Raw genomic sequence first — 26226 nt, forward strand, 5'->3', positions numbered from 1 at the left:
ATATCTGCCTCACACTCACCACGTTCAATATAAAAGGCACCAAAGCTATTAATCCATTTGCAGGGAAACCTGCTACAGCAGGCAGTAGTTCACACGAGACTCATATCAAAGCATCTAAATCTTTCAAAATGGGAAAAATCTGAAGACAGAGGGTCTAAAATGTTTTTCCTGCTCTCTAACCTATCCAGAGCCACAGTTTATTTCCACGTCATTTCAGTAGAGGCCATCTCTGGCCTCTCACATTGGTATGACTTCACCGTCTTAGCCAGCACTAACAAGAGGAGATGCAGAGTGCTGAAGTGAGGAGGGTCCCTTGGAAGGCCCAGCAGGGGGATCTGACCCTGTAACCTAATGTCTCATTCCCACATTGAAAAGGGTAACAATTGTGCCCTGAAGTCTGACCATTTCTGCCTTTCAGTCACTGGAGACTCTTCCTTGGCCCACACTGTAAAGCTTAATTACAGCCTGAAGGAAGAAGACAGACAAGACACTGAGGGGGAAGGAGTAAGAACAGAAAGAGAGCCTGATAGGATTCATGTCTGCACTTGGTGTGCCTTAAGGGGTTTAGGCATGCACAGACAGTAAGGAACCTCGCTCCCAAGCCCTGCCAGCCATAGCAGGCCATGCAGGATGGCCCCAGGATCTACATCAGACAGGAACACACATCACTGTGGTCATGGCGTGTACGAACAATCATCTGCAGAGCTGCCAGAAATCTGTTTATAAGAATACGTAACATGCTACCAGCCAGAGGACAGCAGAATCATTTGGAAACTGCCAGTCTGAGCAGCTGGTCCAACTGAGCAGGAAGAAGGAAGGTCTTTTCACATCATCTCCAGATATGACAACTGCTCACGCATTTCATGGCACGTGACAGTTTGTTGCTTGAAAGAACCACTGGTGTGGCACAGAGTCCTGGGTTCTATCAAGGAAGCAATGTTTAAGGCAATGGGTACTTTAGGAGAGCCTTTCACACAACAGGCTGTTTGCTGCTATCCACTCCTGGTCACTGGAGCTTGCTCATGTAAAACTTTGAGTGTGCCCTCTCACATGGGAACAGCATCACATCTTGATCAACCTCTCTCCAGAACAGGGTAGTATCTGCCAGATCATCTCTTCTGCATAGGTGGAGTGAATATGGTGAGGCCCATACAGGCATTGCCTTCAATTGTGCCACCGTCTCAGATACAGCTTTGATGACCTGCATTTGGCCAGAGACCCAACTCTTCTTCTGAACAGACCCGGAATGCAACCAAAATGACAAGGCACAGACTGCGTGAAGTCTTCCTTACTAAACACCACACTTAGGGACAGAAGGTACTGCTAAAAGTAATTCATTCCCTTGAGATTTTCACCCCTACGTTCCCTAGCACCCCTAGCAGAGGTCATTTCATCAAACACTTCCATGCTACTGATTGTACAGCTGTGCACATTCATATCCTCACTTCAAATGTGCTATCACCAAACTTTCAAGTCTCATGTTTCCTCTGAAACAATGAGTGCAAAGCAAGTACAATAACCCCTCTGTAGCTTGAAAAACACCATTTCCTGCAGATGTGTGGAAGATGCTGTTTAGAAGCACGCATAAGGTGTGCAGAAATACTGCTGGCTATGTCCTGTCAAACCAGATTACACAGGACAAGCTAGAACTGGTGATGGTGTCATCCTACAGAACACAGAAGGATAATTCAAAAGTGCACTAACCTCTGCAGTGCAAAGGCAATTCCTAACCAACAGATCTGTGTGCTCCAATAACACACTGGATCGCTCTCGACCTCTAAATCTGGAATTAAATCAGCAGTAATACAGAGGACTCACCTGTTCTATCACACCACACCTCAAATCCTCATTCATTACAGCAAGGTACAGGGATGATAAAAAATGTGCAGCTTTTTAGACAACGTAGTAATTCCCTTTCTTTTTAAAGCCAAAAATGAGGTTCGTTCTGAATAAGCCTTCCTCTCAGATCTTTGCCTCTGTAGTCAGAGGCTTCATCCACTCAGCTAGCTCACAGATGAAGCATACCACAGATCCCCAGTGACACAGATAGGAGTTGCATTCCAAATCCTTAAACTGCCTTTTTTTCAGCACGACAGCAACTGGGTGAATGTTTTTTACATATCAATTGGTCTTTGATGGTGTGTTGCCTGCCAACAGACTAGGAGAAGCAATGAAACTTGAACAAAACAAAGAACTGCAAAAACTACCACTTGCAATCCGTAGCTTCCTGCCATCACTGACGGCTCCCACTTCCTGCCACGTCTGTCAGGTGGAACCATGGATCTCATTTTCATGAACACTCAATCCTGCCCTTCCTTCTCCCATTTTTTATTTTTTTTTTTAAATCAATCCAAGATTCTTGAAAGCAAGTTTTTTGAGCTACAGAACATGATGCTGTGTAATATACTACAGGTTTCACTAAAAATACAGGAGAGCTACCTACCTGTTCAGAGTGCTCCAGTACTTTCCCATTTATACCTACACACTTCCCCAAAGTTAGCAAAGTATCATTTTTTTCCTTGGTGCTCAACCACAGAAAACTGCAAACTCTTCTTTTTTTTCTATTAGGGACTGAATGGCTTCAACTGTGGAACACACGGACAAATAAATGAAATTACCTCTTTTTTCATGACTCCCTTCAGACTCAAACTACAGATGCTTTATCACCTTTCTGTGTCCTAATGCCCTTCCTTGTGTTCTGTCCTATTACTAAGCTTTAGAGCAGCACAGGAAGCTAAGTCACTTAAGACCATCAGGTCTAATAAATCAGGACAAGTTTAAGTCTTGCATTCTTTCTGTGCGTTCTCATCTAACTGAGAAACCATTATTGCAGACTTCAGAGGCTGAGAAAATTCAGCAGCGACTCAACAGCTCTTTTCCAAGGAGGTGCAGTTGGTTGTTTGAATTTTTATTGCTGGTTGCACAAAACCATTTTGTTGGTGTGTGCATGTAATACTTTTGCAGCTCTTTTCGATAATGAATTACTTTCCACCATATTGAAACCTAGTCTCTCCTAACTTTCAGGGAGGTCCTTTGTATAAGAAACATACCGATTCCCAGCAAACATTTACATCTGAAATGGTTTAAACCATTAAAAAATCTCCTATGTCAAAAATCCTCAGCTAGGTCCTCCGTGTCCAAATAGGAAACAATTACTAAAACTTCACTCATAAGCTTTGGTAACTTAAAAATGTATCATCTCCCCGGACATCAGTTACATTCCAATACCAACTGGGTAAGAAAAACATTTTCCTGGTTGTCTAAAAGAATTAACCCTGGAGCTGATGGGAGCTCTCTAATTAGAAAGCCCTGACTTTCTGAGCACAAACTGCCTTGTTTAGCTAGATGTTAAAATTGCTCCATTTTCTTCTTAATAAGAACACTACACCATTTCCTACACAGCTTTTAACTCCTCACTCATTTTATCAGGGTCTCTGCCTGCAACAGAAGCTCTAAAGCAGCGCTGGGCTTATTCCTGCCCTACTAATCCCCTGCCCAGTGCCTAGAGGTGCAAGACACCCCAGCTTTGTTCCACCAAGCAACAAACCAACCATTCACACAGCACTGTATTATTTAAAAAAACAAAAGTGGATGACAATTTATTATCACTAACTCAAACCAGATTGACAGAACAGGCTATCAAAACCAAATGCTGTTCTGAATTCCTAAGTACCATCTATACACTGACGTGTCATTAGGAAAAATATTTCACTATTGAAAACAAACGCCAAAAGCAAAGATTAGAAAAGCGGCCAATCACACAAGACAGCATCAGAAATATTTCTGTTTCAGTACCTCAAAAGAAAGGACACGCAAGAAAGAGACCTCCACCTTGAATGATCAGAACAATTAAGACAAAGAAGTTCAGAAAAATTCTAGTGAGAAATCCCTCATCTAGAACATGGCTTCAAATTAGATAGCAACTTATTATCAGATGCAAATAGATAATACTGAGAAACAGGCACAGAACAGAATTGCACAGGCAGCATCCAGACGTGGCGTCCACCCTCCCTGGGGACAAAAGTAGCCTCATATTTTCTTCAGAGTTTCCCAGCATTCAGGTATTTCTCTTATCAGCCTCAACCAACAGAGCTGTCACCTGCTACCGCTACCATTTCACCCAGCAAAAAACCAAGCTGATCTTCTGCCGTGTACAAGGCCACCTGCCATAGAAGAAAACAGCAAAAGAAAAGCAAAATAAATAAATTTCTTTTCCCTGTATTCTGTAATATAATGTAGATTGGAGATGATTTATACTAAGTCGGAATGCAAGTCAAGTCTTTCCTTGCTGATGCTGAGATCTCAAAGGGAACGGCAAGTACCCACGGAGCAGAACGTGCAGTGATATGACATATACTTAAGGACATGATAATTATTATTCTTCAACACAGCTCAAAACTAAACTAATGTTGGCTGGTTTGTTTGTTTTTGAGACCTTAATACGGTGCACATCTTCCCATTTATTCACACACAATGTGATAGCTCCTGCTTACACAACGGCTGTCTTTTCCGCCAGCATTGTTCATTCAGTACGCATCAGATCTGCCACAGAACCCAGGCAGTTAAGTGTCACTTATGCAATTAGGGTCTCTGCTCGGTTTATTGCATAGAATCTGCATTATAAAGAGAATAACAACGCACCACTTCCACAATATCCCTGCTTCTTAAACACTGACAACTACAACCCCACACCTCCCGCAAGGGATGCGTATTGGTACACATCAGCAAAGAAAAATAAATAAATAACATTTGCCAGGATCAAAGCCACGACTGCAATTTACTGCCTCCTGAATCCTGCGCTCAAACCCGCAGACCCCAGAGCTGAGTATTTGAAGCTCGCACTGACTGCGCTTTGATCACCGCTGCACACCAGAGCCCAGATGTCTGAACTGACACACAGAAAATGGAAAAACTCCCTATGAATAACAAGGAACTAAGGCAGGCTCTCCACTTTGGCAAACAGCACCTTCACCACAAAGGCTGGCTTTCTCTTCCAGAATACTTTCTTTTATAATTTGGAAGAACAGCTACATTCATTACATGGCGTGAGTCAGAGTAACTTCTTGAACCAAGTCTCTCTTGAGCATGTTTTCATTGCCCAGCCTTTAGTACTTGATTATTTCTTCTGGCAGCGGTGGGTTTGTTGTTGTTTTTATGGGAGAAGAAAGAGGAGGAGAACAGAACAACTATTCAATCACGTGCAGCGGTCTCCTTGCCACTCCGCTTCCATGCTGGCAGTACAGTGTGCACCCCAGCACCTTCATACACAGCTGTGCAGATGTGAGCATCTCTTCCCGAGCAGCATTACATGTTAATTACACTGGCAGAAGTTTGTTAAGCCAGGAGGGAATTGATCTGTAAAACTGCATAATTAGCCCGGACTGAGCAGGGACATAGATACCGGAGCGTCAAACGAGGAGAGGCTGTGAACTCCAACCTCAGCTCTGCGCCTTCTCTGTTCCAGGAGGTTATGGCACCTTCTCCCTTTCAACACCGGAATCACAAACAACCAGCATAAAACCAAACTCAGGTTTCTCCTCTTCCGCCTGCCTGCACAGCCCCAGCACAGGGCCTGCAGCTGCTGCAGGAGCGGCCTTTCAGAGCACTGCCCTGAGGGAACGCTCTGCTGCCAGGCTCCTGCGGGCACAGCAACAGCCATTTATCCTGCCTGCCTCTCGGCAGTAAGCCATCACAAGGAGAGCTCACTGAGAGGGGGCGGGGCACGAATATCTGATAAATCCAGGTCCAGAATCAAGCCGTGGCTTTTCAAGATTTCAGATGCATCGAAATAACAACAACTACCTGCAGTACTTGGCCGAAAGGAAAAGCCACATGACACAGAGCAGCGCTTAGCAGATTTCAGAGGAGGTTTCCTGACGGTGATTAGTTTGTTGCTTTTGAAGATTAACCACTGTAGGTTTTATCAATTTGTTATGAAAGAAGAAAGAAAAACAGCAAGATGATTTAGAAAGCCAGCCAAGGAGTGAAACAAAGCTGTATCTGTGCCTACACATGACACAAACAAATGCCGAGGGGCAGCACAAACAGCTAGCTGTTCCTAACATCTGTAAGGTGGGATTGATTACGAAAGCTACATCCCGTACTGCCGTTTCAGGACTTGCAAAAGCATGAGACACAGTGAGCAAATAAAGGAAAACAAAGCAAAGCAACAGCCACCGGGCACACCGATCTGCCATGGCCACGACTGTGAACAAATGGCGCTGGGGTCAGACTGGGTACCACAGGGATTTTGGCAGCACTGAGAGCAGTAAGGTCATAGAGCTGCCCAAAACAGAATCCATGTGCAAGACCAGAGAGAAGCAGCGGATCACAAAAAAAAAAATGGCCTTCTGGGCTAGCTTTAATGAGCGAACCGTTGGCTGCACAAGGTAGAAATGCTGACAGTGCCTTTTCACAGAGGTGATGCGTGTTACATTCCTCTGAAAACAAGGAGTGCCAAAACGATGAGAGAAGCATGGGTTCAAAAGGAGGAGGCAGACCCTCGCTGCCCAGCACACAGCCTTCCTCGCAGCCCCACAGGGTAGGCCTTTTGACTTAGAGCTATTACAAATAAAAGCAACAAACAAACCACAAAATCAAACGAAGGCATTTTTAAGCGCATATCAGGAACATTCAAGCGTGCATTCGCATCCTACCCAACGTGGCTTCTTGCTCCCCACGTTTAAGAAGTCACAAGACCATAATTTGGGCTCCTTTCCTTTTCCCCCTTCCTTTTCCCAATTAACACACGTACTTTGGTATATGCGCTTTGGTTCAGCAGCAACGCTAACCATATGCCCAAAGCTCAGCACACGCTCTACCTTCTCGGAGTCAGCTGGAAATAGAAACACACACATGGCAGAGCCAAGCATATGCTTCACTGAAACCCCCAAATGGAGCCCGGGTGCTACAAGAGCTTCAATAATTAATGCCTGAAACCATTCCGGGATCCTCCGGCGAAAAGCAGTATGTTTGAGGCAAACGTTTAACCTCCTCCTGACTCGAGCCGTTAAGGCTTCAGAACGTATCTATAACCGCGACGATGAATGCCTCGCCGTGGCCGCAGCTCTGCGCGCGGATACCGCGGCGGCTGGCGGTGAGACGGCGGCCCGGCGCCGGCTGAGGACGACACCCCGCGAGGCGCACCGCGCGCTCCCCTCCCTCACCTCACCTCACCTCCCCTCGCGCCGCGGGGCAGCCGCGCTATCAAAGATGGATCCCGCTCCGCTCCTCGCATCCTCCGCGCAGGTACGGCAGAGCCGCACCGACACAGCCCCGCTCCGCCCGACCCTGCGACACAGCCGCTTCCCTCCCCCGCTCCATTTTAACGCCTCGGAGAAACGGGGCTCCTCGGGGTCGCCGTCCCCGCGGAGGGAGAAGAAGATTCTCCTCAGGGAAGGCGGGAAGCAACGACGGGTCCGGTACCGTTACCTGAGGCCGCCGCGGCGGGGGCTCCCCCCGGCAGCGCCGCTCGCTCCGGCTGAGGGCGGGTGGCGGCGGCGGCCGTCGGCCGGCCCTGCAGCAGCAGCAGCAGCAGCGCCAGAAGCAGAGAGGGGGGCGGCCCGCGGGTCCCCGGCATGGCGGGCAGCCCGCGGGCAGCCGAGGAGCATCGCGGGCGAACACCACACCGGGAGCTCCGGCACCGAGCGGCCGCTGATCCCACCCCCTCCGCTACGTGCCGGGGCGGGGCCGCCCTGAGGGGCGGTGCTGGGGCTGCAGTGTTCCGTCAGCGCGGGCACCCACTGTGCCGCGTCCACACACGTCCGGGGACGGTGACCCGGCACCTCCCTGAGCATCACCGCTCTTTCAGAGAAGTTTTTCCCAACACCTGACTGGATTAAGTGCGGAAAACACGTCGGGACCGCCTCACAGAGGATTTCATGCCAGCACCAACGTGGCCGTGCCTTGATTGTAGAGAGGCAGGTGCTGAGGCTGTTCCGTGTGTCGCTTCACTCATAAACAAGTTTCTTCAGAAGGTACAGAACTGCTTTGGAATTTACTTCCCTTTAATTGAATTTAAAAATAGCCAAATAATGGTCCATATGTTAAACATAGTGAGGTGCCAGGCCAAACTGTAGGGTTCAGCCCTCAGAAGATTTCTTCTATGTAGTGGAAAAGGAATGCAACAGAATTACTAACTGTGGAAGAATATATGTTTTTCCCAGAGGTTACAATGTGTGTTTTCTGTGGATTTTCTAATAAATCTAAAAAAATATATTATATTTATCTTATAATTTAATGTTATTCTGTGCAGTACAACGTGGTGGTTTAATTGGCATTAACAGTGACTTCATTGAGATGTGTGGCTGTCACTGAAAATACAGTTTTGTTACAGTTGCTGAGTTTGCTGAAAAATATGACTTCATCCACTCGTGCCCTACGGACGAACTGTGCTGCAATGAGAAACTTACAGCCACCTCAGCAGGTAAGGTTCACTACTTTTCTCTACAATAGTTTGAGTACGTTGGTCTCCCTCTTCTTCATCAACACCAAAAAATACATGCATTGAAAACTATTTCTTCTGAAGTGACCTTTATTTGAACTGAGCAAAAGGGCACTGAACGAGACCAGCATTTGCTGGTTTGGAGCTCTCCTCTAGCAGCTCACGAAGTGGAGAGATTCTCACTTGTTCAGTGCCCGTCGGTCCAGATAACATCCTCTTAACTAGCTTCCTATTCAGCCCTTTATCAGGGCAAAGTAAAAGGCCTGCTTCTGCACAGCCTCTGCTACAGTTAAATTCACTTTTGAATCCCTGTGCCACTGTATGTTCAGAGAGAGGAAGGAGATCTACAGAAAGCTAACTAAATGCTTTAAGCGATTTGTTCCCTTTGATAATTAATGTCTGATGAAGGGTGTGTGGTATTGGGTGAGCATGGATCAAGTAGATGTTTATCTGTAAATGTTTGGGCTCTTAGGAAAAAAAAAGATGTAGTTGGAGATGGATGGTTTAACCCATTTGCAGCTGCAACATTTTAAATTAATGTTGATGGTGTGAGTATGCATAATTAATCTTTATGGAGTTCTGAAATAAATCCTTTAAGCACATGTTAAGAGATATTATTGAAAACAGTTCACAAAAGGAAGTATCGTGGAAATTTGGTGTTGGTACTGCACTTAGATAAACTGCTGAAAAGGCACTTGCACACCCCAGATAGTACAAACAACACGAAGTTCAGAAAATAAGAAAAATCACAATCAGCTTCACAGTTTCTTAGCCAAATTTTCTTTAAAAAAAAAAAAAAGGTTGAAATCTGATAATAAGTAATTTATTTCACCTTCCCGTGCACTTATTTGAAGTAATATGTCCTACAGAAACTTCTGCAATCTCCAAAGGTTGGTCTCATAGTTTCCAAAATTTGAATAGATTACAAGATAGCTGCACATTGTTAACCACCGAAGGGATGTAACGTGGCATCTGGTGATATTTTGTCAGAGACTGAAAAGCCTGTACAAAGGAACACAAAATGTCAGTGTAGATATGTGATAAAAGTAACAAGCAGACATGGTCTGCCTGTGAAGCTGTAAAGACTAGGTATGTCTCTTCTTGGCTTCTTACGTTTGAAGGCCTGTGTTACACATTTGGGCCCTACAAGATTGGTCGTGGCAAGTCCTACACACCTGTGAAGTGAGGTAATGTTTCAGCACCCAACATACAGGTTTATCTGAAAGATGCAATAAAAGATTGTTTCTGAAATACTCTGTGTGACCTATGGCCTTCTGACAGCACTAATCCTAACTCTTTGTAAGAGGTTTATACAAATAATCAAAAGAAAAAGTCTCAGTTTTCACCACATTATTGAATTACTTTAACAGGTAATTTAAAAATGCATTTATATATGCTCATATTTATTAATATACCAATAACTTAGAAACTCAGAGCATGTGAAGCAGTATAACTGAACTGGAGATAGAGTTCTGTTGATGTAAATAACCTCAAGACATGGACCATCATTTTCTTTGAGGTGGTTAAGGTAAGGGCAATGTTAAGATGGGAAAACATTGAAAAAAACACTCACTGTTCCCATGTTGCTGTACTGATACAGCTCTTGTCATTAATTTCTTAATCATGCGTTGTTTTGGAACTGGTATACAGATATAGCAGTCACCGTGCTGATAACTAACTGAAGCTATCCAAAACTAGGCCTGAATTGGCTGCACCTTGTATTGAAAGAACACTCCGAAGCATATTTTGATTATTGCCATAATGTTTTGTACATGCTTCAACTGCAGCTATTGTGAATGCGCCGAATGCTGTGAATTAAAACATAACTACCAGTATTTCAGTGTCCTTTTTTGACATTGTCTATAGGCCAACACATTCTCTACTAACAATCCAGGTAATCCAGTTTTGGACTTTTTTTTTTTCACCAATGCCAATATTTATTTCTAAAAAAAAAACAAAAACAACAACAAAAAAACAGATGTGCAATCAATGGAACTTAAAAGTGTACGCCTTTATCACAATACAAAGTATTTACTGTCTCCCCACTCACTAGGATGATTGTTAATTAGACTGTAATCCTAAGATAAAATTAGCCTAAGAACACAACAACAACAGCAAACAATCCTTCTGAGAATTTTCCTGAACAAAGGCCGAGAATTGAACATTTTCTAGTGATGCGACAGCTACAGAATCTGAGTTCCTTCTGGTACACAGACATCTCTGTAAGAAAGTTGTTTTTTGTGACGAGAAAAATCTTTCTGACCAGATCTTCATTTTTGCTTGTGGTTATGAATTATTTGACTTGTGGTTAACCTGCACTGTTTCAGTTGAAAACGTAGAAGTTATGTAAATATGACCTTTTCATGGTTAGTACGTAACAGGGGTTGTAAACATATACTATGAAATACTTTAAGGTAAATTAGATATATATTTTCAAATAATCTAGGAAAGAAAAAGGAAGGAAGCCGTGTTAGTTAAGAGGTATTTTATTCCAAAATTCTTAACATCAAAATCAACTCAAAATACATTTTTTCAAACAGGTTATCCAACAATATTTTGAAATTGAATACACATATAGAAAAATACAACCTAATAAAATCAATTTTCAATTAAGATGAAAAGAATGCATTGAAAAGTAAACCATAGCTTAATAGCTATTTTTTGATATCAGTACAAAATTACTGTGCTATAATACCCACATTTTTTGCAAGGTTTATAACTTAATAAAAATAAGGTGACTTCAAATGTATATTGCTCTCTTTAAATGTACCGAAGGCCTTGGAAACAAGTTCATAGTTACTGAAAATATTCCCATTCATTACAAATATTTACTACATAACTAAGAAACCCAAAACGCAGCAGTCTCATTAGTATGTTAATTTTCTGCCTGTGCAAACAATGCTATAATGATTTAATGCACGAGCAAAAAATCAATTCAAAAATTCTATTACCAAGAAATACAACGTTACATTTTCAACATATTTATATCATAGCAAATACCAGTTGCCTTCCTGGACTAGAAAGGGCCACCTAAACCTGAAACCATCTTTTGAAGATGTTTTTGAAGAGTTTGAAATGCTACATCAGTTCTTCATTTACTTTACAAAAGCCAAAGGTCAAGTTACTCAATCTTAATGAAGTGTATCTGGAGAGGTCACTGCGTGTAATGCTAAGTTCCTCGGGTTATTATTTAAAACTTCTACACAATGGAAAAAAAAATGACCAACTTTCTATGAAATAGCAGTAGCACTACAGACTCAAACCCATTATTTTACAGTCTCTAGTCATGTTTTCAACAGTGGGCTTAAAGAATATTGTACCAATTCTCAATAATTCAACAGTTAGTAATGGATACAGTTTAGAATATACATCTTGTTTCACCCAACGTGAGTGATCAACATCTTGCTACACCATTCATTTATCGTGTCATTTCATCACACTAGTTTTGTTAAAGTTCTTCAAAATATTGACCACTGCAAGTCAACAAATGCTACATCCCTTCCTAGACAAAGGAAACCAGACAACTTGGCAGTGAACTAGTTCCGATCATGTTATATTGCACTTGGGAATTAGAAGCTAGAGATTCGGTACCAAAGAGCTCAGATCCCTCTCCCATCAGTGAGAATCAGCAGAGGTCAGCATGGAATCATGCTCCAACGTGTGCCATTTGTTTGTAATAAAAGGCCACTGCCACTACTTATGGGTTCATCCCATCACTCAAGTAAGCAAACAAAAAGCTCTCCCTTTACTGTAACGCTCATCTGTGCTTTGCCAATTACTTTTTATACTGGACTTCCATTTTCATTTCATAAATTCCTTTATTTTTTCTTCCTCATTAACTGTCAATAACATTTAACTCCAAGAGTATAATTGAAAGGTGAATGTCAGGTTTTGTGTTACTTCATTGGACTGTGGAATAGGCCTTAACACAGACCAAAAAAAACTAACTGGATTTTCACCAGTGTAATCTTGATCCGTTGTTGACTATTTGGGACAGTACAGGAAAAATACTGCAGGGCCTATGGGTAACCATCAGCAGAGCTCAGTGTTGCAGTACATTGAAGTGCAACGTGAATCCTTTGAAGGACCAAGAACATGCTGATTACAGCTAAAATATTTTTTAAATACCCACAAGAGTTCAGCTAAATGACTACTTAACCGCAGGCACAAATTTAGAAACATATGAACATTGAAGCCTTCACTTGGAATAAATGTGTTTTTAAAAAGTACATGTATAATAAACTTTCTGAGAGTTTCATAAGCATTGCATGAATCATGTAGATCAAAATTTAGAACAATAAGCAGTCATCTTTAAACGAAAGCTATCTCAATTTGGTAGTGTTTCTTGAAAGAAACGACCTATCAATTACATTCTTCTCTTTACATTTCCTCAATACTGTCAAATGTTATACCAGACAGTATGCACTTTAAATATAAATCACCCTCTGTTATGTATCATGAGATGGTGCAATAATTGTAAACTAGAACAGATACAGAATTTCATATTTCATTATAAAGATATAGCACTTGAAAACATTTTCATTGGCTAACATAATTGCTGATATTATATACATAAAAATTATGCTTCTGAAACATAACTCTCTCTTAAGGAAGGCCAAGTCAATTATCTGATACTGTATTTGTGTTGGCTTTTTTTTTTTTTAATGCTTGCAGTATGTATCTTATTTGCATTAGTTTTGACTCAAGGGCATTCATTTCATTCCAAAATACTTTTTTAAAGTTAATTTAAAAGTTTTAACATCTCTCTAAAATATGTGCTATAAGAATACATCAATGCCTGTACGCCACTATAAAATTTATAGTGACACAAGTGCATATACATATATTTTCTTTAATTGTACTACCAAAACTAAAATGCAAAACCAAAGACTGCTTGTACATCCCTTCAGAAAAGTGTTGTGTTCAGAACCCTCCTAAAAGAATAATGTCACTTTAAAGTGAATTTGGGATCTTATGACCATTTATGTTCACCAAGATACCTGTGTGCTCCACTTATGTTGTTACTTTTCTTTCTTTAACCAATCAGATTGGAAATTAGTGGATGTGGGAGAAGTAACTGTTTGCATTTATTCTCAGATAGTATGTCAAAATAAAAATCATTTAAATAAGTCTTTTATGTAACTTCAGTAAACAGAAGAAACTTTCCATAGCTACAGTAGATGTACCAACAAAATGTACCTCTTTATTTTGAAGAACAGTAAAATGATTTTCCAGTTGCCACAGTGAAATTAAGACATAGTTAGCACTGACATAAACAGGGCTACAAAATCCCTTCCATGTCAGCTGAAGATATCTTGACCATGTTTTTTTTTTTTTGTGGTTTTTTTTTCCTCCTCATCTCCTTATAGTGCCTAGATATGCAAGTAGTCTACTAAATTTCAAGTCAACCTGGTATGTACACGTAAGGAAAAAACACACAAGAATTAGAGCTATTGGTCTGTCTGGCAGTCCCTTAAACCTCTTAACCTACTAAGATTAAAAACAATCTTCTTGCACAGATAGTAAATTGATGAGGTGTGAGAAATAGAAGCCTGTGTAAGTAACTACGGTTGTGTTTTATAAAAGTCACATTCTGAGGCCAGGATCAAAGCCTGACTCCCAATTCCTTACTATATTACTAGTAACAATGCTAGAAGCAAACGCAAAAGAATGACTTTGGTCACAAGAAAGACCTGAAAAATTCAGTGAAAACAGAATTTTGCCCTATATTGTCTCAAACTAATTATATCTAAACTAGTTTAAAATAAAAACATATACATGGAAAAATATACAAGCCATGATGTGATATACAAACTGGCCCTCACAGCCTTCTTGCTGTCTCCCTTAATGACTCAAACGCCATCATGGTCTAGTGACTAAAAATGGACTTAACAAAGAAAGCCATTTGTGGATTGTATCTCAGAAAGGAGGCAGAAATGAGAGTCAAATCAAACTGTTCATTTCAGGTAATTCTGGCTTTACTGGACATTGCAGCATTTATGGAAGAGATGCAGATGTGAATGAATACCACAGATTACAAAACAAGTTTTTGTCCCTCTGCCAACCTTTTTTTTTTTTTTTTAAATACACACACAGAAACCACATCAGGATAATTAGAGTAGGAATGTTTCTTTCTGTATGTGGCTGCATTCTTTTTCAGAGTAGAGAATAAACAAATCTCATTTAAGGCATCTTTCTACCAGTTTAAGTATGTCCACTCTAAGCTTTGTGCAGCACAGCTACATGTGTGCTAAATACCTGCTTAATTTGCACTTACTTACTGAAATGCATACAGATATTTTGTGTGCTCTCATACGTATATGAGGTTTCACTTTAGTAGACCAATAATGAGAGAATTAAGCTAAGAATAGCAAAAACCAATGGCTTGAACCCACTCACATTTTTGTATGTGTATAAACCAGCAGTGATATGAAATAGTCTCTCTTCTGGCAATGAAATGTATTGAACATAATTAAATATCTTTTGTGCAATCAAATGTACGATGAATGAATGAACTGGAACAAGCCAACTCAACCTTCTCTTTTAAAACCTTTTCACTTTGCCAGCTATACTCTGCTTCATTTGACAAGCTCACTACTCTATTAGGGTAGGTGAAAGTGAGGCTAAAGTACTGATGTAATCTAGATATATTTGGCTGATACACAGTGTAGTTTAAACCATCCCTGTTATCACTATATCCTGCACTTGGATGTAGTCAACTATGGAATGTGAGAATTATTAACATCTTCTCCAGGGCGCATCAGGTAAACTGTCACTCAGGTAACCAACGTCCATTGCTTTGCCAGAAACTTTAACTCAGCCCAAGTAACATACACACTCAGACTCCAAACCCTGTGGAGGTTTGATCTTTGGAGAAAGGTTTTCTCATCAGACATGTCTGTGGGCAGCCACAGTCCAAGATCTTGTCCCTGGTCATTCCTAAAAGGCACCATGCTGCCAAGACACTTTGGGACAAATGGATCTTGCTGCATAGAAATACATAGCACAGTCTTTGGATCTTGTCCTTAATATTTTCGCTAGGTCCCATATAGCAAGTAGATCATCTCCAGCCCTCTACCCCTCCCATGGTGTAGGCTCTACCCCTCTCATAACGTATCTCAGGCCTGGAGAACAGTATCTGTAACATTTAGAGGATAACTCAAGACAAACGACTAGACAGGAGAGAGTGCACAACAGGTATCACATCTGTGAGTCCACTGAAGAATCTTTTTTGTGGTTTTTTGAGCAAGAGGGAAATCCCCAGCAGAGTTAATGAGTCAAGGAATATTGTTGAGTTTTGTAAAACAAGCCGTGATCATTTTTGTGCAACTAGCTTTCAAGAGCTGGGAAACAAACTGTAGTGTACAAAAACAAGTATCTATAGAAACAAAATGTAATCTTTCAAGTATCTATGGAAGCTGTTGGGTTCAGCTGTGTGAAGAGTCTGTAGTAGCTCATATAAAGTCGGTCTGTTAAAAACATGTCTCCTACATCCCAATAAGCAAACTCATAGCACTACATTTTACTTAACGGTTTTCACACACAGATCAGTGCAGACGTGTTAGTCACATGTATGGACATGATTAATACAAAAATGAGGATTTAAATATATTGCTCTTATTTATGTATGTGCTGATATCTCCTGACACCATCATCCTTGCAGTCATGAGTGTTTTTGTCCTTAAGGGGGAAGCCTGTATTTGTAACTAAGATGTAGGCATTTTTAAGTTTTAGAATGTCTTACAGATAAAACTCTGCTTAAGCTTCTGATGTACCTTCCCCATTTTCATGTGGCTGCAGCTGTTCTCTTTCTTGTTCTTCTTGAGGTGGTCTCACACGTTTGAAAAAGCCCATCTGTAAACCAGAAAACAATAGAGAAGTTGAACCATCTGATTTTCAAATACACACAGATCTTTTTCTTGCTGCTTCTTGAACAGATTTTATCTGATTGGTTATTGATTGTTTTTTTCCTGCCACTCACTTTCTCTTGGTTTTTTGGCCTCTAAGGCCTATAAATACCAGATACAGACATTTAAAGTGATTATTTCAGCACAATCACAGACGTTATCTTTTTATTATTCAACTTCTACCTCACAAAGCACAAAAGTTATTATGTTTAACTAAAAAGTTAACACATTCAGGTCACCAGAAAACAAGATATCTATGCAAGCTGCTGCTACTTATCTGAATTAATACACCAGTGGTACTGAAAACAACCCCCAAGTAAACAATACTGTACTTACCCTGTACATAACGAGCACTAGAACAGCCAAGAGCAATAATCCTGCTAGGACAGCTAAAATTATAACCCACACTGGCACAGGCATAGGCTGTGGTTGAATGCCCCATGTAATATTTGTAGTAACCTAATAGAAAAACACAATTAAACACATTTTGCACAGCAGTTGAATTGTGAATTCATTCATGCATTTTAAGTACTGCTTATCTGGTTTCTATTGTAATTAAAATAATCTTAATCCAGCACAAATTAACTTTTCACTCTGATGTGAGTAAGCAGCCATAGAATAGTGACAAAAAGGCTTCAGTGACCCAAATTTAATAGGATTTTCAGGAGTTGTTTGTGGTTTTTTTCCCCCCTTCAGTCAGTGATACCATGGCAACATGTGTTCTATAATGCTTGGTGATTCTCAGTACAACTGCAGGGTTTTGGAAATGTTTTGAAAATTAAAGAAAAATTTTTCAGTGCTTTCTTTTTTTTTTTTTCCCCTTAAAAGGTAAAGTTCCTTAAAATTCCTTGGCAGGGGGGATTCAACTCCAGAAATTCTAGGAGCTAAAAGGGAGTTAATAATAGTCATTGGAACTATACTCCAAAATAAACCATCACAGTCCTTTTTCAGCCTCTTCTAAAATCTTTTACAGTATAATGCCAACCAAAAACTTCTTCTGGCAGCCAAATGGAGTGACCCATATCTTTCTTCCCGTTTGCACCTTGTCTCCTTTCTCTTTAGACCTCTCTAGGGCACAGATGGTCTTCAGTTTCAGTCATTGTAATATAATCAAGGCCCGATATTCAGACTTGTAAGTGCTACTACAGAAAAGCACGATTTTCAAAAATCAAATATTTCTCTACCGAATTTGATGTGAAAAGGAATACTTAGAACTGTTCGCCATCACTTCCTTTTTTCATTTTTCAGTTAATTCTTTAATGCTACAAATAGCGTTAATTTCAGTTTTAGCACAAAATGTTCCCTTTATTCGCAACTGTATGTAACTGAAATTAATTCATGAATCAAAGATTTGATACAATTAGAATTAAACTAAGCCACAAACAGCTACTGAACTATCATTCTTTTTGTATCATTGACAAAATGATTATTTTTGTTAATTCAGGGTGGATGTAAATGACTTACCACTGTAGAATTGTGAATATCTTCAAAAGAAAGGTTCTTGTAAGGGAACTCTATTACATTGAACGAAGCAGATGATTGAAGGGAATAGGAGTGATTCTGATTTTCTTTCTATACAAGATAAACAAAATTGTTATTGTGTATGTATATAAAATCACTGTGTTTCAGAAGCAGGGACATACTGTACCCCTTTACTTACATTCATGAAAGTTTGGGTCCAAAGTCTTGACTTTAAATACAATATTGCACTCTTCCCCCTCTCCAGGTGGCCAACTTGGCAGACTATCTTTAAACAATCAGCATTTCCACAGCCCTGTGCATGAAAAACAGAAATTATATGAGAAAGATGAAAACATTTGAAACTGTTAATGACATTATTTGCATAGGTATTTACTCTATTTTCTAGGCAATGCACCATTAGCTATTTAAATACATTAAATGAAGACCAATTTTAAGTGACTACCGACTGTTCAGTAAGTTCATATTCAGCAAAACAGTACTAGAGCCAGTTCTACGTTTCTGGATCCCAAAACTGAAACTTCTATCAGTAGATTTAGGATATTTTCTTTATCTACGCACATATAAAAAGAAATTTCTACAGACTGGAGGGCATTTCTGATCAATTTACATTACTATCCTGCACTTTTGTTTTGGCAGGAAAACTCAAGGCTAAGCAACTGCAACAAAAAAAATACACTTTGCTCTTCAATCTTGACTGACTGACTGACCTAAACTGTAATCTACTCCTTATAGCAAAGATGATGAATACAGCACTCATCTGCTTCTGTTTTACCTGTGTTGCCTGTCTTTCTCCTATGAACTACTGGTTTCCAAATGCAAGAAATAGCACAATACAGAAGCCTGGTACTGAATGTCTCGACTTCTGTTTTTAAAGGCATAGAACTTAGAACAGCAAAAATCTGTAGCCACACACATCATTGGAAGACTATGAGAAAAATGTACACATTGGGGAAAAATAAAAACAAACAAAACCCATCACACAGCTCCAGACAATATGACTCTTTCTCTGTTAAACTTTAAAACATGGAACAAGCTCTAGCATGTTTTCTGAAACAATACTTTGTCACACAGAGCTTTCATCTCTCCATTAAAAATCAACGTAGTATGGATCTATCAATGTTGAAAGCTTACCAAGGTTTGCACGTCTCCTTCAATGGCAGTTAAATCTCTCCGACTGATACGATGATTGCGGTTATCTTCCCTGCTAAACGTTTCATTCTTTTCATCCTCTTTAGGAGCAGAAATCTAGGATAAACCAAGGAAGCCCAAACAATAAATAATTCTTTCCTTTAGATTATTGAAAACTTGAAAGTTAAGTTAAAAGTTCATGAAAATAATAGAACTTATCAGTTTTCCTCCTCTTTCTGTCCTAGTGAAGCTTTGCATTACTTCAGAACCTGCCTTCAGCTATAGCTGTTATTAAAACATTACTCATGTCATTTCTAAACCACTGCTAAATTTCTACTGAGATCTAATAAAAAGCCTTGAATAACTTAACTCTTCTTCAACTCAAAACATTCTCAAGTGCACAATGAACATAAAAATACTGAGATTGGAATAAAAATCTGATTTTGTCAAGTTCTATTAAATATTTTTCCTCATCATTTCAGGTTTCTTCGTTCTGAAAAAACAGCACTAGCACAGCACTGATGTACCATATCACTGTACGTGTGTACACTGACATACAACAGAGAGACCTGGAAAAGCGTCCAATAAGTTTAAGAAATAATTTCACTATTTCCTTACAAATTCCAAATGTAAGATTGAAATTTGTATCTGGGACTAGGCAGAGCCACACTGAAGTCCTTCTAACTAAGAAATGTATAGCAGGATTATTCTGATTATCAAGGATACACGAGTAATTCTTTATTGCTCTATTCAACAAATATCTTCCCTAAATCTTTTTATACAGACTTGCTTAAATTCTTCTCAATCTAATTTTTACTACCACTTCTAAGTTAGTTTATGATTCAACTGTACTCTCAATCAAAATTTCCTGGTTTTTTTCTGATATTTCTTTGTCTATTCCAACCTAGGAAAAAGGAGTTTCTTCTGTTCTGCTCTTTACAAACCATTTGTTTTGCTGAAGAAAATAATATTTGTTTAAGCCCTATGGAAACACACTTATTGACCAAGGTGGGATCTTTGGAAGATGCTAAGCAACAGAAAAGCTACTAACATTAAAAATAAAGCAATTCTGTCAAGAATTAAAACCTAGAAAATATATATGAATAGCCCTGAAGTACATGAAATATTTTTAAGACTACATTCAACATAACTCCATTGCTTTGGACTTAGAAGTCAGATAGCATAGATTTCAAGAAAAAAAAGCAAAAGGAAATCAGACACAAATTTATCTTTAGTTTGGCCATCTGTTATCTACCTTTTATTTCACCTGCCATGTACATTAGCAAATACCATCAAACGCTATCATCTTGCTCCTCAACAATAGAGGAAAACTCAACTCTGTGTGTTAGATATTTTGAGGGATTCAGGTCTTATTAGCATCTTTCCAAATAAGCAAACATACTTCATTTCACTCAACCAAAAAGGAAAGTACCACATACCTTAATTTTCAGTGGATTGATCTCCATATCAGAAGTGCAGTTCATGGGACCATCAATGTCATATTGAACAATATACAAGAGTGTATAGTTTTTGTATTTGTAAGGCCACTGCAGAGTCATCATCACCTTGCTGAAAGCACTTGGGCCATTGTTTCTCAGCTGATTATGAAAATAAAAATTACAGATGTAAAAAAAAAAATCCTTTCTGTTGTCAAGACACATATAGTGCTTAGTTTATATTTCAGCCACAAATGATACTGACGTGAATGTCGCTACCCCCGGCAACTTAAAGCAATAACATTAACAACTTTTCCTAAAAATGCTAACTGAACTACAGTCCCTCAGCAGTCAGAACTTGATTTTTTTTTCTGTAATATGATGGGAAAAAAACTTCCAAGAAAAGCTTTTTAGCATTATTATTTTTTTTTTTTTGCCTTGAAGTAATATAGTTTTTGTAGTGTCATCACAAATCACAGCCTCTGTACATGTCTCAGCCAAGATACTCTGAGCACAGATAACATATACCCTGTTTCTTTAGATGAATGGTCTCCTATAAGTCAAAGAACTTGCACTATTCATATTCACACAGCTCTCTCAGATTTGTTTAATTAAACAGTCTAGATTAAAGCTGTGATCATTCTTTTGAACTTAAACTTTTCAACAAAGTTTTAAATACTTAAAATTTTTCAAGACTTACAATAATGAGTCGGAACAGTTGGAATACTAAAGAAAATACTAAATAATTTACAGCCATGAGTTATTTTCTGAGTTCAAAGTACTTCAAATATTTTATCTAGATTTCAAAGGGCTAGAAAAATCTTACAGACAATAAAATATGTGTAATGAAGTTATTAAAAAAATTATTCTATTATACTTGGCCACTTCTGTTACAGTAATTGCAGGCATTCCAACCCTTCTTGCAGATACTAGTTATTGACCCAGCATAATAAAGTCTTTGTTTCTATACAAGAATAAAATAAGATAATCTACTTGAGCAGAAAGCTACACTGGAGATTGCTTTCTTTTCCTTTATCACAAAATAATGTAATTGAAATTAGTAGCAACTGCATACCTCATAGATATGCTGAACTAGAGGCCCTATATCATCTTCTGTTTCAGGATTCTCCTTGGGCTGCCAATTTGCAATAGGAAGGAATATGTGATCAGGAGATGACACGCTAAACAGTGGAGCAAACAATTCGTTATAAACAATTATGAAACACAAAATGCAGTTCTCTAGAACATGTCAAAAAAATGTACATGCCTAAAATACAATCTGCAATTTTTTCAGCCTCTGTTTAAAAACTATATTGTGTATCTACCAAATACTCATAAAATAAGATCAGAAAATGAGTGGAATAGAAATCTAATAATGTGACAAGTCAGGAATCTGAGTTAACTAAGTAAGCAAGAGGATTTTATAGCTTTTAGCTATGGAGTATATACTGGATAAGTAGAAGCAAAGAAGGTTAATGGAGTCATGATAATATTAATACCATGCTTCATACTGAAGGTGGTGAAGCCACTGCAAATTTATCTTTAACAAGATTTTGAAATTTAGAAAAGGTTTGTGGGGGAGGAAAGCAATCTGGAGAAACGTGCGCAACTATGAAATGGAGGAGTGTTTTCCCTCCAGCCCACCCCCTGCCTCCCAGAAAAAAACAGAAGCATAACAATCATTTTTGGAACTAGCTTTGCAATTTGTTAAATTACTTAAGATTTGCAAATCCAAATTGTGGCTGGATAATGATACATTATGATTCAAAACTCATTCATGAAAAATAACACAGATAGACCTGAAAGAAAGATTATTGAATTATAAACAAACAAACACATAATGCTCACTTGAGATGAAAAAAAAAAGTATTAAAATAGTATCAACCCTTACCCTCTAATTTCAACAGCTGCTGAAATGGCAAGGTCAACCTGATAGAATGCTACAGGACTTAGATTGTCAAACAGATTGGAACTGCAAAGAAAATTGAAGTGAATTTGTTAAATAAAATAAACTAAGTATTAAAAACAAATATAAAAATGAAAAAACCCTAAAGTGATTGGATGTAACATCAGAACATGATCCCTGAGACACTGTAGAAGAGCAGATACATTAAACTAAAAGTGCTGTCCACCAAGCTCTTACTTAAATGCATCCCAGTCCCACCTTCAATGCAGTTTGAGTTCTCTCTGAAGAGAGAAGTTAACTGAGGGAACAAAGCTAGTGCTGACTTTGTTCCTTAGTTGCCACACCTAAGAAACTGCTGAATAACATCAACTATACAACCCATAAAGCCCAAAGTTCCTCTTCAGAACATCTGTTTTGCCTGGAGACTCGGCCTTGAACTAGTCACAAGGCACAAAAGTATGCTAGGGCTACTTTTGCCTGTCATCTTCACAATTTTTTGAAAAAACAGATGGGTATAATTAACATCTGATTCCCACACCTCGGATCTCCTAAATAATTTGCAAGATATTAGGGCATGTAGTCATTTTTACACAAAGTTCCTTTGGTCTTGGTTTATAAACAGAGCAAGAGAAATATAAAGCACACTCAAATTCCCCTCAAAGTGGGGCTGAGAACAGAATCCTGGTCTCCTTAGAAAATTCTCATTATTCTGAATTATTCTGACTGTGAAAGCAAACTATTTCCTTTAAAAAGATCTTAAATCCTCAGTATTATTTTTTATTTTTGCTGTAATAAAAAAAAAAAAGACTTGCAATAGGGTTTTCTTTCTGACCAGAAAATAATTCATGCTTTCAGAGACTAGAGTTCTTCAGTAGGAAGTGTGCCAGCTTTAGAAATCTAGCTTTGTCAGTTTAAAACAAGAGTTATCTTTAAAACTTCTTCAAGATAACACCTTGATAATGCGTGTCACTACTAACAGTGATGTCTATGTTCAGTTGCATCACTGTTCTCACACTCAGAGACCGCTACTTAAGTGCCTGCTCTTGAAAGAGAGGCACTTAAGAGTTGGCATTCTTGGCACTTTAGAATTGGACCCCAAGTGGCATGGTAGATAGTTGGCAGCAAGACTACGTCCAAGCTACTAACACTTTTCCACTATGCAGTGTTCTTCCAAAGCCAGGACCAGGAGAAGCGAAGAGAAGAGTATTTGTAGAATGACATTAAGACTGAAAGAGACAGTGTCTTAAAAAAGAAAAAAATCACACTGTTGTCAGATAAAATAGTGAAGTGTGGCCTCGAGTCCCTGTAGGATGCTGGCTAGGGTAAGCTGGTGAAAAAAATCCAGGTTTTGGAGAAAGGAAGGGGGAAACAACTTAGTGATAACACCTGAAGTCTTAAGAGCCGTCTAGCTTCAAAGCACTCCACTCTGAAAATTTGGGCCATAACAATTGAAAACAATAGTCATGTGTTTCTGACAAGAGGAATTCATCCAGTCAGGTGTAGTCACAGACATACATTTCAAAAAGACAAGCTGATATTTCTCTTCCACGACATCTTCTTACGTTTATTGTTTTACAATTTTATGATATTAAGATTGCCAGTTTTCTCAGAAGTTCCTTAATTAATACTTGAGAGTTGGAATGGCAATAAGTCAGATCTCATGGCTAGATATGGAGGGATGATGATGAGTAGCAGTCAGAGGTTGTTTAAGGAAATTGCTTCCATAAAAGGTAGAAAACATGATAGGAACTTTCTTTCTCTCCCATCAGAAGAGGAGCATGACTTGAGCAATCTCACATAGAGATTCTTTACTGACTGTTTCCTAGGGAAAGGTGGATAGTGACAGCTGGTAGTCTAAATGAGAAGACAGAAGCCCCAAACAAGATTGCTTTATGCAGAGAAACAGAGTCAAATTTTACTGTCACAGCTTACTATCTGCTGGAAAAGGGGGAGAAAATTGAATAGACAGCAATGTGAGATCAAAGAGATGTTTAATGCTGCCACAAACTTGGATCAGTATGGCAAACCACTGTATCATTAAAATAGAATTGCAGGCTTAAAGCTACTTAACTCCTGTAATTGAAAAATGAATGTATATGAGAACTATTTATTTACTGCATATGAACAATGAAACCCTTAATTGAGAGAGGAAAAAGAAGGGTCTGCTCCAGTATAGGGAAAAACAAGTACTATGCATTTGCATGGTTGGTTAAGCAACAGAAAACTGTTTGAGTAGAAAGATTCCCATTGATCACATCTCCAAATATTGAATATTATCAGTAGATATAAATTCATATTCATATATCACATATAAAAGTGCTGTGCATACCTTGTGATTAACAAAACCACTAAATACTTCGTTCAATTTAATTTTTAGACTCTTTTGCACTGACTACTGTATAGCACATAAAATGCTTCACTGCATATTGCATCTACTTAGACCACCATATGCATTGCCCCTTCAAAAAGACTTACGTCATTCATCCTCAAAATACATATAACTTGAAATTCCGGTTTTAGATCTGAAGCAATTAGGCATTCAAACACTAGTTTTAAAACAGGTCTAGAAACCCAAAGACTAAAATTATACTGTGGCACTAGAGAAATGTCAGGGAGATTACAGCAAGTACAGAAGACGCAGTTTGTCTTGAAACACTTCAGATACTTTTGCTCCCCATTACTAAAACAGCAATATTAGAACAGCAAATTGTGCCATGGCCTGTGTAAAAGTTGTAAGCAAAAGAAACTACATTCAAATAGAAAACTGCATCTTTCCTGTATTTTAGAAACCTTAATTCATAGAAGAATGTTTAGTTTTTAAAAATATTACCAAGCAAAGACCATACAACTGTCCCAGCATGAAACTATAACTGCTCAGTTCATGATCATTATACTCAGCACATTATCTACCAGGCAATGAGCATATTCACAGATTTCCATACCTTCGGATCTGCAAGTCAAACTTCACAGAGGTATCCATTTCGGATTGCTGGTGCACACTGAAACGCAGGCCAGCTAATAGCTTTAGAAAAAAATTACCATGGTTCAGTGGAAGTAAAATAAATTACAAAATAAAAATTTCTTAACACTATTATACTACAGTTGCTCAAGCAGGGGGTCATAAAGAGAACATACACAGAATTGGCAAATAAAACTTGTCCAGCTCATCATAGCAGTAAACATATCCCTCTCTCTATAGATTGCTCTCAATGCATCAATGCCATAAAACAGAAATACATGGTATACATCATGCTTACCACCTTGCTTCAGCTATTTTTTTTTTTTTTTAAACATGTAACCAAGTATCAACGTGTGTTACAAAAATTGCTGTGGTCTGAAGAACCGGGCACAGTTTAACAGTTCAAAATTCACAGTTCACAAGGTCAGTGTGTAACAATTGCTTCAATACCTGTGCAGTTTAGGTTGGTATACTTTAACATACTTGGGAAATAGCATTTATTCATCTGTACAAGACGTCTCTTGGAAGAAAACACTGTCAAAGTGTTTATAATTGTAACTGATTTTCAATTTATTTCCTCAGAAAACTAGACCTCTCAAGTCATAATATCTTAATATCTGCCAGGTACCACTATTAGTTTTTGAATTCTTGTAGTTCTGGCTACATTTGATTGAGGTGCAGAGTTCTCAGCTAGACAAGAAACTGTCTCAGACTGAACAAAACTAAACAGAAGCAATATTCATTTTCCATAACAGAGAGAAAGGTGTATTATAAGCTAGCTATTAATTACATACAAAAAAAAAAATCAGTATTTGATAGATCTAAAGACAAAACTCATAAGGGACCAAAATGCATTAATTGCTCTGTTCTTTGAACTACGCATTTTGAGTTGCATCATAAAACTCACAAACACAAACACCCCTTTCAGACTTCAATTTACTCAAGAAATCAAAACCAATTTCCAC

The 26226-nt window shown here is 38.8% G+C and overlaps 2 protein-coding genes and 1 long non-coding RNA gene across 6 annotated transcripts in view; 1 reads left to right on the forward strand and 2 right to left on the reverse strand.

Moving 5' to 3' along the window:
• The window catches only part of FAM171B (family with sequence similarity 171 member B), a 36687-nt gene extending 29032 nt beyond the window's left edge, over positions 1 to 7655 (reverse strand). The window contains exon 1 of one of the 3 annotated variants that reach the window (XM_421851.7): positions 7432 to 7655. In XM_421851.7, coding sequence (XP_421851.5) covers positions 7432 to 7579 — 148 coding nt within the window. In that variant the 5' untranslated portion in view covers positions 7580 to 7655. Of the gene's footprint in view, positions 1 to 6754; positions 6810 to 7176 lie in introns of those variants that run through there. The other 2 variants (XM_040704056.2, XM_040704055.1) reach the window with 2 other exon arrangements.
• Positions 7656 to 7755: 100 nt separating this feature from the next.
• Positions 7756 to 20530, forward strand: LOC112532756. The gene is made up of 3 exons (XR_003076024.3): positions 7756 to 7976; positions 8336 to 8425; positions 19443 to 20530. It is a non-coding gene; the product is annotated as an uncharacterized LOC112532756 (long non-coding RNA).
• ITGAV (integrin subunit alpha V) overlaps positions 10914 to 26226 on the reverse strand; it is a 48661-nt gene continuing 33348 nt past the window's right edge. For both annotated transcript variants that reach the window (NM_205439.2, XM_046943520.1), the window contains exons 22-30: positions 25245 to 25324; positions 22288 to 22368; positions 21472 to 21577; positions 20400 to 20558; positions 18964 to 19077; positions 18011 to 18124; positions 17815 to 17922; positions 16687 to 16809; positions 10914 to 16297 (exon numbers count right to left, since the gene is read on the reverse strand). In NM_205439.2, coding sequence (NP_990770.2) covers positions 16202 to 16297; positions 16687 to 16809; positions 17815 to 17922; positions 18011 to 18124; positions 18964 to 19077; positions 20400 to 20558; positions 21472 to 21577; positions 22288 to 22368; positions 25245 to 25324 — 981 coding nt within the window. In that variant the 3' untranslated portion in view covers positions 10914 to 16201. The remainder of the gene's footprint in view (positions 16298 to 16686; positions 16810 to 17814; positions 17923 to 18010; positions 18125 to 18963; positions 19078 to 20399; positions 20559 to 21471; positions 21578 to 22287; positions 22369 to 25244; positions 25325 to 26226) is intronic.

The sequence above is a fragment of the Gallus gallus genome, chromosome 7 (genome assembly GCF_016699485.2).
Source record: "Gallus gallus isolate bGalGal1 chromosome 7, bGalGal1.mat.broiler.GRCg7b, whole genome shotgun sequence".
Taxonomy (NCBI): Eukaryota; Metazoa; Chordata; class Aves; order Galliformes; family Phasianidae; genus Gallus; species Gallus gallus.